Below are 19,073 nucleotides of genomic sequence, written 5' to 3'. Positions count from 1 at the left end.
ATTCCGACAGTCATTACTCCGACGTCGGAATCCCGACTGCTCCCTCGTGGGGTTCCACGACCCCCATAGAGGGAGTATAAAATAGGTGGCAAGCGCAGCTCGCCACCGTGCCCGCAAGGGGCTTCATTGCGCTCCCCCCGCTGTGCAGTCGGGATTCCGACGTCGGGCTAATGACTGTCGGAATCCCGACTGTTGGTGTGTTATACCATGGAAAAAGCAAAAAAAAAAAATTTTTATAAAATTGAAATATATATTTTTCTACATTATAGGAAACACCTCAAAATATTTATTTATTGAAGTACACTTTAGATACCACTGGATGCTGGCAAGTCTAAACCCTCAAGCAATCTCTGCATCCTGTATTTTTAAGTCTGTCCCATTAAATGTCTGCATTTATTTACTCAGGATATAAAATACAAAATAAATAATATGTCTGTCAACATATGCAGATTTGTGCCAATTTGGAAAGCAGATAAACATAGTAGCAAACACCTGACTGTATGTTACTATTGTAACTCTTGCTAGATATAAATTGCAATAAAAACCAGGACTCTAGAAGTAAAAGGAGTGAGCTGGCCTTCACAAAATGCTATTTACACACTCATTATGCAGGATATGTACTAGTGATGTCAGCATAGGCACAAGATGGACTGCAAAAGATAATCTAGCATTAACCCCTTTTTAGCAGGAAAGGGGTTAACCGCTTCCTAAAACAGATACTGCATTAAAAGGATTTAAAACATCCAGGCCCTGCTGACTAGCATACCACAGCCCAGCCCTTTAAAAAAATGTATGCAAATCCCCATCCTACATTGCTGGTTAAATCAGAAACATCAGATTCCTGATCCACCCCACAAAAACCTCTAACTCAGCAAAGAATGAAAAGAAATAATACAATACCTTTGACTTGGGTGTCATACTCTGCGATGATCTCTTTATCCTTTTTAAATTTTGCTGGCGATGTCATGTTCTCTGCTTTGGGTGCTGCAGTCCTGGGTTTAAAGAATGCTTCTTGCAGATGTAAATCAGTGTGGTTTTGTTAGTGATCCTGTACACGGTCAGTCCACGGAGAAGTGAAGGCACTGTAGGTTGTAGCAGAAAGGGCAAGGAAAGCGCTGGATCTTTCAGACAACATGCAGCTGTCTGCAAAGCAAACGTTTGATGCAGCAGTGTTGGCCTTATTCCCTGCACCAAATCCTGAGCAGCAGCCCTGGCTCCTGCAGTCCCCTCTTGATTGCAGACATTAACAGTACAGAGTGTTAAGTCCTTCCCCAAATCAGCTGCATGGTTATCTTCACCTCCACAAATGATCTCACGCAGACAAGGGCTTGAATGCAAATAGGAGAGGGCAAAGGGGGCTTCTATGGGCTGGAAATGCAACAGGAAAATAAAGAAAAACAATAACCTATTATGCAAAGTCTTGCATTGTGTAACAATACAATTAGTGCATGCACAAAACATAACATCTAGAAAACCATCAACTCCCAGTTGAAGAGAAGAAATACTTTATTTAAAATATACTTAGATTTTACTAATATACTAGATGTACGGTATGGCCTTTGACGACAAGTAACTTGAAGGCTTTATATGGCTATAACAGCAGAAAATAAATCAATAGAACCTCATAGACTGTGTATATATTGTGTCAGCAGAAATGGTATATTAATAGATTTTAGCTCCACTTCCCCTGAGTATAGAGCCAACATTATATTGGAAACTGCATTGTGTTATTGCAAACCATATGAATAGTCCCTCGCGGTGGATTTACATAAATGTATGCAGCCTAACCAGATCCACATTTAGCCTGAAGATAGTCACATATCACCATCTCAGATACATAGAAACAATGAGGACACTTTGTGCAGCATTTGGTCAGGCGGAGAACAATGCAGAATAACAGATTCCTGCACTTTAGTATTTTGGTCAGATTTGGCACATATATCCAGGAAGGGCTGTAATGTCTATCCTCTTAAGGACTCCAGAAATAGCTGTGACCCCTAGGATGCTGCACGTTCAAGACACAGACAGCATTAAACCCAGCAGGAGAATAGCCAATGAGAAAAACAAAACTCAAATAAAAAAATAAAAAAAAAAGAGAGAAAGGGAGAGGGAGAAGGGGAGCTACTTTCTGGCATAAAGTAGAGGAAAGGGGAGGAGAGAGGTCAGCCAGGAAGGAAAACCCTCCATCTCTTTACACTTCAAAAGAGCACAGGGACCAGATAATGTGACAGGAAATTGGATTGTAGGATTTGCAACAAAGCAGTGAATGTTACTGCACAAGCAATTAGCTAATTCTATGTAATCACACTGGATGCAAATCCTGCCAGCCACGTTTAAGGGGTCCAATATTAGGGCTCCACATACAGAAATGTCAGCATCTGGGGGCCTACCTAATACATGCTAAGGGTGGGGAGTGTGTGTGTGTGTGTGTGGGGGGGGGGGGGGGTGTGACTTGCTCACATGCCCTCTTTGTAAGGAATGGATGGGCTTTGTAATCTTTACAATCCCTCCCTGTCCTGTTCCACCCCAACACAGTACCGATCACCCAGGGCAGGCAGATCACTGTGCAGTAGGCAGCAGGGAACACCTTCCAGAATTAAAGGGAACGTAAGGGTGACTGGCAGCGATCGCAGGGACGCAGGGTACATGCACACGCCCGGAATATCACCTTATTACATTATAGTGTCATCACATAGCATGGGCTGGGAATGGCCACCTCCTAGAGGGGTAGTGCATCTTTTGTTCTATCTGCATAACGAAGTTGCCCGGGAGCCTGACACACTTATTGCCGCCGAGTGCAAGCAACAGGGCTGAGGCTCGGACCCACAGTCGTGTTCCTACCGCTCCCACCCACTGTTTGCTGCATTCCCTCACTCACACTAGGTGATGCGGTGCACACAGGGGATCCCGACACACCCCATTACATCCCTGATTTTCCTCTCTGTCACATAGGGAAGAAACAGCTATCACCCAGGGAGCCGATGCTCACCTTACTCCTGCTGTAGGGGTTGTTCTCTCCCAAAGCCCGGATCTAATCTCTTCATCCTCACTCAGATCCCGAGCAATCCATAAAAAGAGCAGGCAAGGATCTCCTTCTGCAACTACTATTCCCCCTGGAATAGCCTGGTCCCGCCCACTCCGGGTCGATAGTCCTATGGAAAAGTGCCGTGCGCATGACAGACAGCTGGCTCAGCTAATGCAGTGGTTGCAAAAGGCGTTGCCAGAAAACACGCTTCGGAGCCAATTGGAGAGCGCTCCACACTGTATGGGCGGAGCCAACCAGCAAAGAAAAGGGCGTGTTTCCCGTGGAAAGGAGGCGGGAGCAGTTAGGTTTTGACAGTCAGTTTAATGTGCCACTGAGAGTGGAGAAAGCACAATGCCGGGCGAGGCTTTCGCTGCTACCTATGAGACACGGAGGCGGGGCTGGCAGTAGTAGGAAGGGTACAGGAGGATCACGCTGCAGGGTCAGATGGATGGGCGGTGACCGTCGCGGGAGATTCAAACATCGTTGGAGGCTGGACAGGAGCAGGGCGGAAGTAGCATCGTCCTCCTGGTCAGTGTCAGTGATCTAGACTAGTACGGCAGCAGCCGAGCAGTAGGTACTCTGTCTACTTTAGCCAGCCGCTGGGCACCGCTCCTTCCAGTATGCGCTGCACACATTATCGCCGTATAAGTGGAAAGTAGCCGTGTCATCTCATTCTTAATAAATAAGTCAGATGGCTCCACTTTTGTAGTGTTCATTAGGAAAATATATGGGGGAAATGCATCACCCGCTGTACTGTGTTATCGCTATAGATAGAATGTAGGGTCATCTGAGGCTACTGTAGAAACCTTAGCTTTTTCTACATGGCACACTATTGGCAATTGCAGTGTTTCCCAGACTGTGTGTCGTTCCACCCTGGGGTGCCTTGGTGTCCTTGCAGGGGAGCCTTGTTTGTAGAGTTTTGACGAATTTTAAAAAATTATTCTCAATGTGATGGGCAAACAAGTTCTTCCAATCAAAGAATATGTGGATAAACAAATCTTTGTCCCCCATCATTTTACTTTATTATTGTTTTCTAAATTTCTCCATATGAAACTTTCGGCATAAGTGTGCTGTGAAAATATTCTGATGCTCTAGGGCAGCGTGATTCAAAAAAGTTTGGGAACCAGTGGCTTATTGCACTATGTAAATATGTACCACTAGGAAGTGTACTAGATGACAGTTGACCATTTGCTCCCAAAAATTGGAAAACAGACAAACCTGAACGGTCAGACAAATTGGTTACATCCATTTGGCTTTTAGAAGAAAATGGTTGTCATTTACTGTCAGACAATACCAGATTTTTGTTCCAGTGAGATTGGACTGATCACTGTAAACTGGGTACACACTGCACATTGTCACCTGACGATGTGTGCTCCCTCGTGTCATCAGCACAATCCTTTGTTGATTACATGTAGAACTATTCTTCAGAATGTGGCATGGCCCCTACTCCCTCCCCATAGCTGTCATTTGTTATGGCCGACTTTGAAAACATGTACTGTATGCTCTTGCTGATGCCTCGTCCTCATCATGGCCAATCTTGCTGAGCACATACATCATTTGTGGTGGGATGTACTAACCATTGTCGGTACATCCCACTGATGCTCATATGTACTAACGTATGCGATGAGCAACACATAGGCAGCTCTTCCGATAAGAGCTGCCCTTTGCAATCCCTGCCGCTGCCTGGACTTCCAGGTCTGTGACCCGGTAGTCCCTCTGCACATTTGCAGAGACGCTGGCAGCCCCAGAGCATGCTGGGTGGGATCCGTGTCGGATTCCTCAGGCAGCAGCGCTGTGGAGAGAAGCCATAGGCTTCTATGCAATTACACCAGCTAGAGCTGGCGTAACCCTACGAGCGAAGCTTTAGTACTTGATGTAAATGATGTAAAAACCCATAAAATAGGGGTTTTACCACATTTTTTCTACATCCCGCCCTTAGTGTGTATTCAGCTTTTATAGTCTGTAGCCAGCTTAAGGGCCAGATACACTAGGCTTCAAAAGTGATAAAATGGAGAGTGATAACAGCCAGCCAATCAGTTCCTACCTGCCATGTCACAGACTGTGTTTGAAAAATGTCAGGCAGGAGCTGATTTGCTGGCTATTTATCACTCCCAATTTTATCACTTTTGAAGCTTAGTGCATCTGGCCCTAAATCTGCGAAATCTCATTCCTTTGGTACATAAAATAATGCAGAACGTGTTTCTGCATAATGCTATAAACCCCTCCTTAATAGCCCACTATGCTTTTGTCTCTCAGTGTGCGTAATCTACTCTGCCAGGAAATCAAGCTGCTACATTTCAGTTTTGGACACCTGTTGAGCTATTGTCTACTGTCATTTTCCTGTTTGGTAGGAGAGAGGTTTCCTTTAGCAGCGGAAGTGCTCACTCATTGTGATTTTTGTTTAGGAGTGCACTACTGTAATAAGCATGTTCAATGATCATACATGACGTTCTTTTAGGAAGGAAGATTTGTTTATACATTTGTATTTTTATTGAAGTTCTACATTTGTAAGCATTCTGCACACATTGACAATGTACTTGAAAAGCCTGCAGAATGTGTCATTGCTTAAGTTAATTTATAATGAATAGTTTACACTGGCAGCTAAAGAAATGCTCATCTGTGCTAAATTGGAATTTATTGGTGACATTTTTACACTTTTTCAAAAAAGCATGACAGTGCTAAACATTTCATTCTGTTTTCAACACTGTGGTCTCTGTTTTTAGTAAGTTGATAAAAAATTATAATGCAGTTTAACGCATATATTTTATGTATACACTTGTGTGACATTTTCCCCTTTGAAAGTGTCACGTAACCCCCCCCCCCCCCCCTGCGATATATTGTATTGCGGTACTTTCGCATATCATATATCACATTGGATCCCAGTCCAGCTTGCTCAGTTTGGATGTGTTCCTACAGAGATTGCTTCTGCAGCCGGTGCGACTCTCGGGCTCTGGTGCGATGCACACTTGACCGCGCATCGCATCAGTCCGGCTTTCAATCACAGGCGATTTGATTGCTATTCATGCAATTGATCACCTCAATCACATGAAAATAATCCAAATTGCATGTGAATCCCGTAGTGCAGGCATGGCCAAACTGTGGCCCTCCAGCTGTTGTAAAACTACAAGTCCCATCATGCCTTGCAGCAGTTTTGCTATTTGGGAATGCTAAAACTATGGCAAGGCATGCTGGGATGTGGAGTTTCACAACAGCTGGAGGGCCACGGTTTGGCCATTCCTGCACTATGGAATTCACATGCGATTTGGATTCTTTAAAAAATAATAATAATCCAGCAAAACACCGTAGTAGTGAAAAAATGAATTTAACTTTTGGGATGCAAATTTAACGTCCTTGTCAAAGTCAATATACAGGCAATTCAAAAAGCCACTCTGCAAAGACTGCGTGCAAAAAAGTTTCCCCACGGGGATTATGTACAAAGTAATATCGCAACATTATTGTTTTCAAATACTTTATTTGCATAAAAAACTTGTGCACTGCAGGGTCTTAATGATTCGCCACTGAACACCCCCCCCCCCCCCCTTAATCATGGAGTTACATGCCCGCTGTGCTACTTGATTTGTAGCTCTAAAAAGCATAAGGTAAAACCAGAGAATTGACGGTAGCTCTCATCATTAGAGGAAGAGAAATATGTAGGGTGGGTCTGAGATGACGGAAACAGATGTGGTGGCATGAGGCTGGAGTGTACATTGAGGCATGTGGCTGGATATACTGTACAAACAGAATAAGGGTATATGGGGGCCACACTAGCTACAGTACTTGTGTATTTGCCAGGTGCCCACTAAGCAAATGGCTTAGTGGGCGATTCTGCGTCAAAAAATGCAATTTTTGCATGCAATGCGATTTTCCTATGTAATTTATTCACTGCTCTCTGGCCTTGTTCCCCCGGAACATTGAATAGAGTGAGCAGCCGGCGTGGGGGTTAAATGGCAATCCCCGCTGTTTAATTCCCTCGCCGGCCGCATTGAATATGGGCCTAAAGTTACTCCAACTATATTTTCTGTGTAATTCTATGTACTATGAGGCAGGAAGCTTGCGGCTGGCACATGGACACACACCTTAGTAACCTATGTGTTTTGTCCATAAAGATAGACTTCTTCAGGGGTACATCTTTAAACCAGGATGATGTAGAACATATAGTAAAGTGTATATAAAGCAGAATAAAATATCTAATTTCATGTAACCATAGAACATATAACAATAAGCACAAAAAATGTAAACAAACATGGAACGATGAGAGAGAAAATGTATACATACCAGAAATAGGCACATATACGTACACCCCAAATAAATAATTTTTTTTATCTCTTTATTTTTTAAACCAGTCAGAATTATGCTGTTCCCACTGCAGACCAGTTTAAAGTACTTAAATGGTATTTAAAACGGTATTAGCATTCCCACTGCAGCAGATTACCGTTTTAAATACCATTTAAGTACCATTCCCATTGCAGTGAACCGTGTAAAATGTAGAGTGCCTAATCCCTCCCCCCCCCCCATTGTAAAGAGTGCCTAACCCCCCCCCCCCCCCGTACCTGCCCTGTGCCCCCACCTCCCCTCCACTTGTACTTACCTGCACAGGGATGCAGGGCAGTGGGGAGGCAGCGGGGGTCCATGCAGGGTCCATTCGGGGTACAGGCAGTCCCAGTGCCTGATGAGAACTAGCAGTTCTCACTTTGCGCATATGTAATGAGTGCACGTGCATAATAATGAGCCGCTCATTACATATGCGCATATGTAATGAGTGGCTCTTTATTATGCACGTGCACTCATTACACATGCACAAAGTGAGAACTACATACCCTCCAACTGCACCGATTTAGCCGGTACAGTACCGTTTTTAACGGTCTGTACCGGCTAAAAACGGATGTACCGATTGTAGCGGTTTTTATCTGCCAGAGGCAATGGAGTCGCCATTGTCTACATTGTCTCTGGAGTCCGGCTCCTGGGGTCAAAGAAAGGAGGAGCGGAGCTTTAACAGCATCCACTGTTGCTCCCGCTCCGTGATTGTGGTTGCCGGTGCCGGTTTCTGTGTCACATCCGACCGTGACCACAGGGGGGCTGGGTGGCTGTGATGCTGACTGGGCCGTGGCTCAAGTGTCTGGTTGCGGGCGTGATGTGTCATCTGCCCGCGACCTTAACAGAGGGGCCGGGTACCGGCCAGGAACCTTGCCTGCCTCCCGAGTATGACTCCATCCATTATCTGCAGTGCGCAGCGCAGCTCCTCCCCTCCAGGAACTTCAAGCTCCCAGGCTGTCAGGATTTATTTTAAAAGAGCTGGTGGCCGGATGAAGAAGCACTCTCTTTCCCCAAGACACCCACCAGTAAGCAGTGCCTGCGGTGTTGCTGTGCGTGTGGTAGATGACGTGGAGGTGCCAAAATGCCCAGTGAACATTCGGAATGGGGGTGTGACCATGCCCACTTTATCCATGACCACGTCCCCTTCTCGAATGTGTACCGATTTCTACCCTTAAAATGTTGGAGGGTATGGAACTACTAGGTCTCATCAGGCACAGGGACTGCCTGGAGGCTAAGGGGCAGATTTATTAAGCTTGGAGAAGAGATAAACTGGAGATAAAGCGGAGAAAAGGTAAAAGGAGATAAAGCACCAGCAAGTAAAAAATCAAGCTCCCCCAAGGAGCAGCCGGGGAAGCCCAGGGGGAAGTCGTGGGCGACTTGTCCTAAGGACAAGTCGCCCTAGTGTATGGGGGCCTTTAGAAGTACGTATGCTCATGCAATTGAATATAACCCATTTGGCACAAAATAATTAAATTACTATTAATAGTCCTAATTATCCCAGTGTGGGAGCAAAAAAGAATAAACAATCAACGCAGACAATTTACTGTACAATCTTCTGATTGTATTAGTAGGGGACATGGGATTTATTTACTAAGTTTTGATGAGATAAAGTACCAGCCAATCACCTCCTAACGGTCATATTGCAAACATAGGGACAGATCTATTAAGCTTTAACAAGAGATAAATGCAAGGGTGATAAGGAGAGATAAACGCCCAGCCAATCACCTACTAACTGACATGTTACAGCCTGTGTTTGAAAATACTCAGTAAGGCACTGATTGGCTGGACGTTTATCTCTCTATCACCCTTGCATTTATCTCTTGTTAAGGCTTAATACATCTGCCCCATAGCCTGTAACATTGCATTTAGGACTTTATTGGCTGGTACTTTATCTCTGTCCATTTTATCTAAATCCAAGTCTTAAGGGGCCTACACGGCATGACACGGATGAGTGATCTGAGCAATGTAGATTGCTCAGCAAGTGTGGTGAGCGGTCTGTAATGGGGCAGTGTTCTCCGGGGAGGACACTGGCACTGACCGGTAAGTAACTAGATTTATCCAGCATGCTGGATCTTAATCGCTGGGCGATAGCGATGCATGGGGCCGTGCTTTGTGATGTACTATTGAAATATAAAATGTTAATCAAAGTTTGAATGTTAATAGAAAGTTTCACATAGCATTCATTTACTTGTCCATAAACTGGCCAATCAGCTGTTATTCTCCATTATGTCACATTGGACTACCAGCAATGTATATGTTAATTAAGTGTTTTGCTTTTGTCATCCGTGCAGCATAATGTCCTTCACAACGTCCATCTTTAAGGAGAAGCATGTGTCTCTATTATGCTGCAGGTTCTGTAAGCAGGTGCTATGCACACGTGGAATGAAAGCAGAGCTGCTAATGGGCACAGACCAGGAGATGTTCTCCACAGATATTCCCCCCAGCAAGTAAGTGCAAACAGACATTTTCTGCAGCCAACATATACCCGGATAACCTATAACCTGACCTAAAAATACCCTGATTATTGTTCATGTTCTCGCACCTGCCCTGGATTTTTGTCAGTGGAAACCACTACAAGTCAAAATTCCCTGGTAAAGTGACCTGAGATTGTTACCTGGGAAATTAAGCAGGGTTTTTAGTGGGTCTATACCAGGTAGGCTGTAGTGGAAATGGCTCTTACCTGGGATTTGCCGAAAGCCACTGATTGGTCCCTCTTGGGTGTTGGCTGCAGATGTCATAGCCTAGCCACCAGAGCACATGCTGGAGAGGAGGACTGCTCACTTTTCAGAGGGCTGGGAACTGGCGCAGAGCTGTACACCCAGGTCGCTGGTCAGAAGCACATGCTGGAGAAGCACCAGGAAATGTGCCATCCACTGCTTGTCCTGAAAGGTTTCCACAGTCCTCATGAAAGCCTCTCCATGCTTTCATCTGACCCACATTATCGGTTCTTTCACAGTGCTTATTTTCAGCATGGTTGCCACAGTCAATGTAATCATGGCTCTTCTGCGCAAATACTGATGGCGAGAATGAGCCTTCTGCACCAAAAACTGTGCTAGTCTCCTCTGACTATGACCCTGTACTAGGAAGCACAGTATCAGAAGCTGTAGCCTGCTCTTTATTGCTGCATAAAACCGCAGAAAGCTATAAGCATTCAGGAACTCCACGCAACTTGCCGGCCATCATAGCTGCTATGCTTTGAGCACTGCCTTCCTTTTTGTCCCCTTTTAGTGACCTCCTCTTTTGTAGCCAACATCAAGGCCATTTATTATGACACCATGGGTGACATTTAATAGAATGAGAGTTTTTCACACTTTGTAAAATCGCACCATATCGCCGCAAATCGCACTTTTTTTCCCCCCCGCAGTTTTCATGTGTAAATCGCATATTTAATGGGATGCGCATAAGCGGGTAAAAAGTGCGATGTGGTGCAAAATTATGACACAGAAATGTGCGATTTAATGCGCCGGTCATGTGTGAGTTTTGGACCAACCGGAATGCGATTTACAACACTGCCTCCGCATGCCAAAGAACCCCCTAACCTATTGGCCCACCTAAGTCCCCTACATTATGCATCACACCCCCTATATAAAGGTGCACTGGCGCCATTTTAATCTTTCATAGGGAATGAGGAGCGATTGGAGTGAGAGGACAGAGCAGTGGAAGGGGACTTGGAAGAGGAAGCAGGGGGCCAGTCACACCCAGCACTACCAGAGGAGCCTGGGGTAGAGGCAGCAGAGGTATGCTGAGAGGCAGCAGTGTGGCCACAGCAAGGCCAGCACAGGCTCCGGAGGTGCAGCCCCAGATGGAGGAGGTGGAGGACCCTCTGGCATCCCCATCACAGTCTCTAACCCAGGATGTGTTCATCACCCAGACAGAGGAGGAGGCCCACATCTCAGAGGTCGACTGGGGTGAAGTGGGGGAAGATGTAGGTGAGGGGCAGACTGGCCTGGAGGAGGTGGCGGACATGGCCATGGAGGAGCTGGAGGAGGATGGAGATACTGGCCGCACCCAAAGTGGCCGCAAGGTCAGATTCACATATGAGGAGAATGTGGCATTAGTGAGGGCCATGCTACCTGTATATGACCGGCTGTTGGGGAAACACCATCATAAGAGCACTGCACAGCGTAAGAGGGCCATGTGGCTGGCCATTACTCAGGCCGTCAATGCAGTGAGCAACCTCAAGCGCACTGTGAAAAATGTCAAGAAGCGCTTCAATGACATTGAGGCACCTGAAGGCCAAAATGGGCGCTGAAATTAAAGAAGCTAACCGCACTGGGGGAGGATCTGCCAAACAAGTTGCATTTACCAGTTATGAGAAGAATCATACCTCCCGAGGTGCTTCCTGGCCTTCTTGTGGCGGATACTGATAGGCTACCAACGCCACCCTGCGCTGGTAAGTTGAACAAATGTACAACTGATCCAAACATTGCAATGTTTTTTACATCTAATGCTGTGTTCTAATGTTAGCATAACAATAGTGCTGGTGTGGAACTACATATCCCAGCAAGGTCATTCTAGATACATGTAATGCTCATACATACAATCTGTTCATTATGCTGGGCCATGTAGTTCCACACCTGCTGCTTTTACACAAATGTATACCAGTTTCTGTAGCAGCTTAACATGGATGTGAGCCCACACTTTTAGGTCTCCTGGTGGTATACCATAATCGCCTATATACCAAACATATCATGCCAGTCCACAGTCCAATGCAAGATATTTAATGGCACTCAATAATTTTTTATAATTTTCACAAATGCTGCCCATGCATGGTCCATAAGTCTGTCCATCTTTTCCTTTGGAGATCATCCATCCCGAAGTGCTCACGTACCGCAGCACCCCAGAAAAGAGCCAAACAGAGACTGAAGGTAAGGGGAAGCAAAAGAGCACCATTACACATACAGTACACACACATTTCACATACACAATTGGCAACATTACATTCATATCCGGGAGCCACATGGCTACGGAAATGAATGCAATGACAACCAGCCATCACTCTTATTAACAATGCTACCATGACATGAAGTCACAGGGTACATGTGTACGTACATAATACCCATTGGTATGTGACATAACCCTCCGTATAGCTTAGTCACATCTCTCTACACATAAACTGCACTATTATGCTTCAATACTTACCATTTTTTATGTATCTACAGGACAATCACAACTAGGGCAATACCCCACAACATCAGAAGTGATTGAGGAAGATATGGAAATCCTTCTACAGCCGGTGGACTCTGGGGCACCTGAGTAAGAAAGCATGCCGACATCAGAAACCCAGAATGCTGCAAGTGTGGTGACCCCAACACAACCCACACCAACCACATCGAACCACACACCAATTACACCCACAGAAATTGCTAACTCATTGCATACTTTTAAAACTAGGCAGCTTGAGTTTATGGAGATGCAAAGTCACCAAATAGGTAACATCCAAGGCTACATTCGTAACTTGTTCCAACAAGTTAAAAGATTAGGCAGCAGTGTCCGTGTTGCTGTGGGCACACAAATGCGGATATCTACTACCCTAGACACTCGTTTGTCCGAAATAAGTAATGGCATATGGGAGCATAATACTCATATTGCCACCATTACTGAAACCATTATTGGGCAAAATCAAGCTCTAACTGCGCAAACAAATGCATTAATTGGTATGCAGGCGCAAATTAACCATATGGACCTCAATTTTGTAGGTGTCTAGCACACCAGTGAGTGGCTCACCCACTTCTTCCCTATGTCGGAGTGTTAAGACCAGGGGCGGACTGGGCTCAGGTGCCAAGGGAGGGTGTGCGCGTGCTCAGCTATCTCAAAAATAAAGCAATTTAAAATGCATTTATTATCACATTTATGGGATAGTTTATACATGTATATTTTTGATAATTTTTCTTTCCTCTACCTCATCCCTGGCAGCCAATCACTGGGTTCCTCCTTACTGGGCAGTACTAATGGAAAGGAAAAAAAGACCTCCTTCTCGTATATAAACGCCCCTTTCTCCTCCTTTCAGTGTCTTTTTTTCCTTTCCATTGGGCAGTAAGCAGGATACCCCGTGAAGAGTGCCATTTATTACCTAATTCCCCCGTTTTACCTTCAGGTGCGGGGAAGGGAGAGCACAGGCCGGCCTCCGATGGGCATGGAGCCCGGGTGCTGGATGCCGTTTAAACGGCTGAGCGGCGGCGTCCTCAGGCGGCGTGGGTGCGCGCGGCAGCCTGGCCTCCGTTCATCCACGGGGAAGGAGGCGGACGTCATCGGCGGGCGCTAGCGTCAGGAGGACGCGACGGAGTTCGTGACGCGCGGACGTCAGTGACGCGGCAGCCGGCGTATAAGGCGGAAGTGCCTATGCGCGCGGCTGCTGTGAAGTTCTTGCCGGGTAAAGTTTGCTGGGAGCTGGATTCTCTGAGACAGCGGTGAACGCGGCTGGTACAATACCTAAGCGGGAGGACTTGAATTTAAGGCTTCTTTTTCACTACACGTTGCAACTGTGAGTAGCATGGATATGGATAAATATAAGCAGCTACTTATGGCAATCTATGATTCATTGGGATATGTTTGTTATAGGTCACCTCCTTTTGATAGGAGTAAGTGGCAGCATTTGGGTATAATCTTCAAAGCGCCCGTCTGATACCATGGATGAAGATAAACGGTCTAGCACTAAAAAATCGGGGTAAGGGACCTTTTTTTTTTTTTTTTTTTTTGCCTTAGAAAGCTGGATTGGTTTTTCTGTCATGATACTCAGGTGTTGTGTTATGTGCCTAGGTCCGAAGCAAGCAAGGACAGCACTAAATCCAAACACAGAAGAGTTCACACTTCTAAGTGTGCAATGTGTGACAAAAAATTGCCAGAGGGCTATAAGGAGGATGTCTGTGAAACCTGCAAAACTCCTCAACTGTTTTCGCCTAGCCAAATGGCAGGCCTAGTGGATATGCTGAGTACAGCACTATCCGGGAAGTTTGTGACCAAGGAAGACTTGGCCAAGCTAAGCACCAAAAGGAAGCATGCTGTGTTATCAGATTCTGAGGATTCTCAGGCTGGGCCAGCAGAAGGGCCATCTACGGGCCTGCAGGATATGGATCCTGATGATGATCCGCAGGATAAGGCGGATATGGATTATAACCCAGTAATGGTGGAAAACCTACTGGAGTTAATACATAAATCATTAAAAATCGAGGATCAGCAGGAGGACCTAAATTTACAGGAACTCCTGTTCCAAGATAAGAAGAAAAAGGGGAAAAAGTTACCGCTTTCAGTCTCCCTTAGGGGAATCATTGAGGAGGAGTGGAAACACCCCGATAGGAGGGTGGCGGTTCCACCTAAAATTAATCGGATGTATCCTTTTGATCAGGCTCATGTGTCTGTATGGGAAGAGTTACCCAAAGTTGACGCAGCTATAGCCCGGATATCAAGAAAAACCACGCTGCCTCTTGAAGAGGCAAACGTGTTCAAGGACCCGATGGAGAGGCGCATTGAGCTGGGCCTTAGGAAGCAGCACCTAATTTCAGGGGCAGCTCTGAAACCGTCGGCAGCAATGGCGGTCACATCTCGGGTCCTCAGGAGTTGGTGCCAACAACTTGAGGGGGATATGCTAGACGGCATACGGAGGTCAGACCTGATAAAGTCCATTCAGGACATACAGCTGGCGGTGGAGTTTCTGTGTGAGGCTTCAGTGGATGCCGTGAAACTAGCGGCCCGGTCTACAGCCACGGCGGCAGTAATCAGAAGAGCTCTCTGGCTTAAACCTTGGGCGGCAGATGTCCAATCAAAAAATAAGCTCATGTCTCTCCCCTTCCAAGGCAGCTACTTGTTTGGCAAACAACTGGACGATATCATATCAAAGATATCGGGTGGAAAGTCGGTCTGGCTACCACAGGAGAAGGCCGCAAGGAAGCCGGTATCGACCAGACCATTCAGATACCAAGCACAGGACTTCAAGGACGCCAGAGCATACAGGCCAGGAAGGAGTTACAGGAGGACTCCCTGGCAAGCGAGAGGTAATTTTCGTGCCCAAAGAGGCAGTGAAGGAAGATTCCCCTCTAAGAGAGAGCAGCAATGACGATGAACCAATTGCTGTGGGAGCCAGGTTGTTGCAGTATTACCACGCCTGGGAAGAAACTACCACAGACAAATGGGTGCTAGAAGTAATACAAACAGGATACAAGATCGAGTTTTTAAAAACACCAGGGTCATTCTTCATAGAATCCCCCGTTCCACACAGCCAGGAAGAAAGAACAGCATTAATGATGAGCCTGGAAGAAATGATAAGACAAGAAGTAGTGATCAAGGTACAGGAAGATCAAAGAGGGACAGGATGGTATTCAAGATTCTTCATAGTAAGGAAAGCGTCCGGAGGATTCCGAACCATCCTGGACCTCAGAAGGTTGAACAAGTTTGTAGAGACAAAGCCATTCAAAATGGAGTCGGTGAAATCCATACTCCCAGATATCAGAAGAGGATCAGTGGATTTGAAGGACGCATACCTACATATACCGATCTTTCTGGGTCACCAAAAATTCCTAAGGTTCTCAATAGGAGGAGGGGATTACCAATTCGTAGCCCTACCATTCGGTCTATCAACATCCCCCAGGACCTTCTCAAAGGTTCTTATAGTAATAGTGGCGAAACTGAGACAGGAGGGTATCGCAATTTGGCCCTACCTCGACGACCTGCTGATTGTGGCAAAATCAGAGCAGGAAGCGGAACGACACACAGAAAGGGTCTTGAGGTGCCTAGAACAACACGGATGGTTAGTCAACAGAAAGAAGAGTCAGCTAAAACCAACCAAAGTGATAAAATATCTGGGGGCCTTAATAGACTCACACAAAATGAAGGTCGCACTAACGGCCGAAAGAAGGACAAAGATAATACAAAAGACGGAGGTACTAATATCAAAGACCGTAGCATCAGCAGGACAGTGCATGGAGGTGCTAGGGTTAATGTCAGCAGCGCTAGAGCTGGTACCTTGGGCCCGATTCCACCTCAGAAAGCTGCAAGAATGTTTCCTATTCCAGTGGAATGGGGATGGAAAAAACTTGTCACAAAGGATTTTGCTATCAAGGCGGGCCAAGGAAGATCTGCGATGGTGGCAGAACAGCGGCAGGTTGGCCGAAGGCAAGTCATTCGAACAAACCAGGCAGGTAGTAATTACAACCGATGCCAGCAGTACAGGCTGGGGAGCGGTATGTGGAGCAGATACGGCTCAAGGCGAGTGGTCGGAGTACTGGAGAGGAAAGCACTCGAACCTAAGAAAAATGCGAGCAGTGGTCCTGGCATGCAAATATTTTCAGGACAAGCTCATGAAATCGGAAGTGGTCGCCCGGACGGACAATCAAGCAGTGGTTTCATACATCAATCATCAAGGGGGGACAAGGAGCCGAACGATGATGAAAGAGGTGTCAGAACTGTTGGAATGGGCCCAGCCAAGGGTTGTAAACTTGCTAGCAGTACATCTAGCAGGAAGAGAAAATGTGATGGCAGACAGGCTAAGCAGACACATGTGCAGACCAGGGGAATGGAAACTCAACAAGGAAGTGTTCCAGTCACTGGTGAACAGATGGGGCACACCACAGGTGGACCTCATGGCAACAGCTCAGAACAATCAAGTGCCAACGTTCTTTTCCAGATTTCGGGACCCGCAAGCAGCACAGACGGATGCATTAACATCCAGATGGGACGTGGAGATAGCCTACGTGTTCCCGCCAATTCCAATAATTGCCCGGGTACTAAGAAAAGTACAGAGGGAAAAAGCAAGGGTGATAGCGATACTCCCCTTTTGGCCACGCAGGGCGTGGTTTGCAATGCTATTGCAGCTGGCAGTGGACGGCCCAGTAAGACTCCCGGACAGGGCAGACCTACTGTCCCAAGGGGAGATAAGTCAACGACAGCCTCCATCATGGCACTTGACGACGTGGCTGCTGAGTCCGAGACGCTGAGGAACAAGGGGTTCTCACGGAAGGTCATAACAACCCTAAAGCTAGGAAACAGTCGACATCAAGCATCTACTATAAAACGTGGAAGAAATTCAGAATTTGGTGTTTGGAAAACCACAGTCCACCGAAGAGTATTCCCTCGATATTAGCTTTTTTGCAAGCCGGGCTAGAGAAAGGTCTGGCTACCAATTCATTGAAGGTACAAATTGCGGCATTAGGAGCCATGCTGGACATGAAAGTGGCCAACAACAAGTACGTCAAGAGGTTTGTACAAGCCGCAGGCAAAATTAGGCCAAGGATTAGGCAACCCATAGCGCCTTGGGACCTCAATTTGGTCCTAGGGGCACTCATGGAGCCTCCTTTCGAGCCCTTACAGGACATATCAGTAAAGCTACTTTCCTGGAAGGTTGCTTTCCTGGTTGCAATCACCTCCGCAAGGAGGGTCTCGGAGATACAAGCATTATGGGCGGAAGAGCCATATATGAACTTCTTTGAGGATAAGGTGGTGCTTCGCACCAATCCGCTGTTCCTTCCCAAAATGGTCTCCGATTTCCATATCAATAGAGAAATTATACTACCTTCCTTGTGCGCAAAACCAAGCAATACAAGAGAAGAGAAACTGAATAAACTGGACTTGGTCAGAGCCCTAAAGATCTATGTGCAGCGCTCAGAAACTTGGCGAAAGACAAAGAACCTGTTCGTTCTCACTAATGGAAGTAGGATAGGGCAGAGAGCCTCCAAGGATACGATTGCGAGGTGGATCAAAAGCTGCATCCAGAAAGCATATGAGGTCAAATGGGCAAACCCATCCTCCAGGATTGAAAGCCCACTCTACCAGGGCCATCGCAACATCGTGGGCAGAGAAGGGATCTGCCTCGATAGAAGACTTGTGCAAAGCAGCAGGTTGGGCCTCGGCCCAGACTTTCTCCAAGCATTACAGAGTGGACGTCTGGTCCTCAGCAGATGCGAAATTTGTGAGAAAGGTGCTCAGTGCCGCGGTGGCATGAGCAAAGGTGTTGAAGAATTTCGTTTCGTCAGTTATGAAGACGAACAGGCGGATGCCTGATACTTTTAGTTATGGTTTGTATCCCTCCCGTGAGTATGGACTGCTGGGGCATTACCCAGTGATTGGCTGCCAGGGATGAGGTAGAGGAAATATCAGATTTTTACCTGATAATGTGTTTTCCTCTACTCATCCCTGGCAGCGTATATTTCCCTACCCTATTGCTAAATGCATGGTTAATGACCTGTGTTTTGTATTTGAAGCTTGAAAAAAATGAAGACACTGAAAGGAGGAGAAAGGGGCGTTTATATACGAGAAGGAGGTATTTTTTCCTTTCCATTAGTACTGCCCAGTAAGGAGGAACCCAGTGATTGGCTGCCAGGGATGAGTAGAGGAAAACACATTATCAGGTAAAAATCTGATATTTATCTTTGAACATATTTGTAAACATTGTTCATGTTTGGCCACAAAAAAAATGTCATTTGTTGAAATTTTTCAAGTAAAAATGACATGCACCAAACTGAAGTATCTGTGGTCAATTTTAATTAAATATTTTTTGGCTATGCCAGAAAAGGTTTCATGCTATAGAAATGTTCAAAATGTGTAGCTATATTAGAAAATGTCACCACTCCCTTACCTTGTAAGTGTAGTAGGTATACAACTATGGAGATGGGCCTCCAGTTGCTGTGGAAGTACACATTCCAGCATGATCTGGCACACCTGTCATACAATGGATTGCTTAAACTGTGCCAGGGCATGCTGGGATGTGTAGTTGATCAGCAGCTGCAGACCCATGAGTGTGATG

General features: G+C 46.0%; 2 protein-coding genes across 6 annotated transcripts in view; one reads left to right on the top strand and one right to left on the bottom strand.

The window, feature by feature from the left end:
* Positions 1-3,158, bottom strand: part of SRGAP2 (SLIT-ROBO Rho GTPase activating protein 2) — a 109,438-nt gene extending 106,280 nt beyond the window's left edge. Inside the window, exons 1-2 of one of the 2 annotated variants that reach the window (XM_083173032.1) lie at positions 2,990-3,158; positions 901-1,368 (exon numbers count right to left, since the gene is read on the bottom strand). In XM_083173032.1, the coding sequence (XP_083029158.1) occupies positions 901-967 (67 nt within the window). In that variant the 5' untranslated portion in view covers positions 968-1,368; positions 2,990-3,158. Of the gene's footprint in view, positions 1-900; positions 1,369-2,878; positions 2,904-2,989 lie in introns of those variants that run through there. The other variant, XM_083173033.1, reaches the window with a different exon arrangement.
* Positions 3,159-3,262: 104 nt separating this feature from the next.
* FAM72A (family with sequence similarity 72 member A) overlaps positions 3,263-19,073 on the top strand; it is a 75,893-nt gene continuing 60,082 nt past the window's right edge. For 2 of the 4 annotated variants that reach the window (XM_083173036.1, XM_083173035.1), the window contains exons 1-2: positions 3,263-3,553; positions 9,631-9,786. In XM_083173036.1, coding sequence (XP_083029162.1) covers positions 3,405-3,553; positions 9,631-9,786 — 305 coding nt within the window. In that variant the 5' untranslated portion in view covers positions 3,263-3,404. Of the gene's footprint in view, positions 3,600-9,630; positions 9,787-19,073 lie in introns of all 4 variants that reach the window. The other 2 variants (XM_083173037.1, XM_083173038.1) reach the window with 2 other exon arrangements.

The sequence above is a fragment of the Crinia signifera genome, chromosome 2 (assembly GCF_055691185.1).
Source record: "Crinia signifera chromosome 2, ASM5569118v1, whole genome shotgun sequence".
NCBI lineage: Eukaryota > Metazoa > Chordata > Amphibia > Anura > Myobatrachidae > Crinia > Crinia signifera.
Note: the sequence above shows the minus strand (reverse complement) of the source record. Positions and strands in the feature narration are given on the sequence as shown.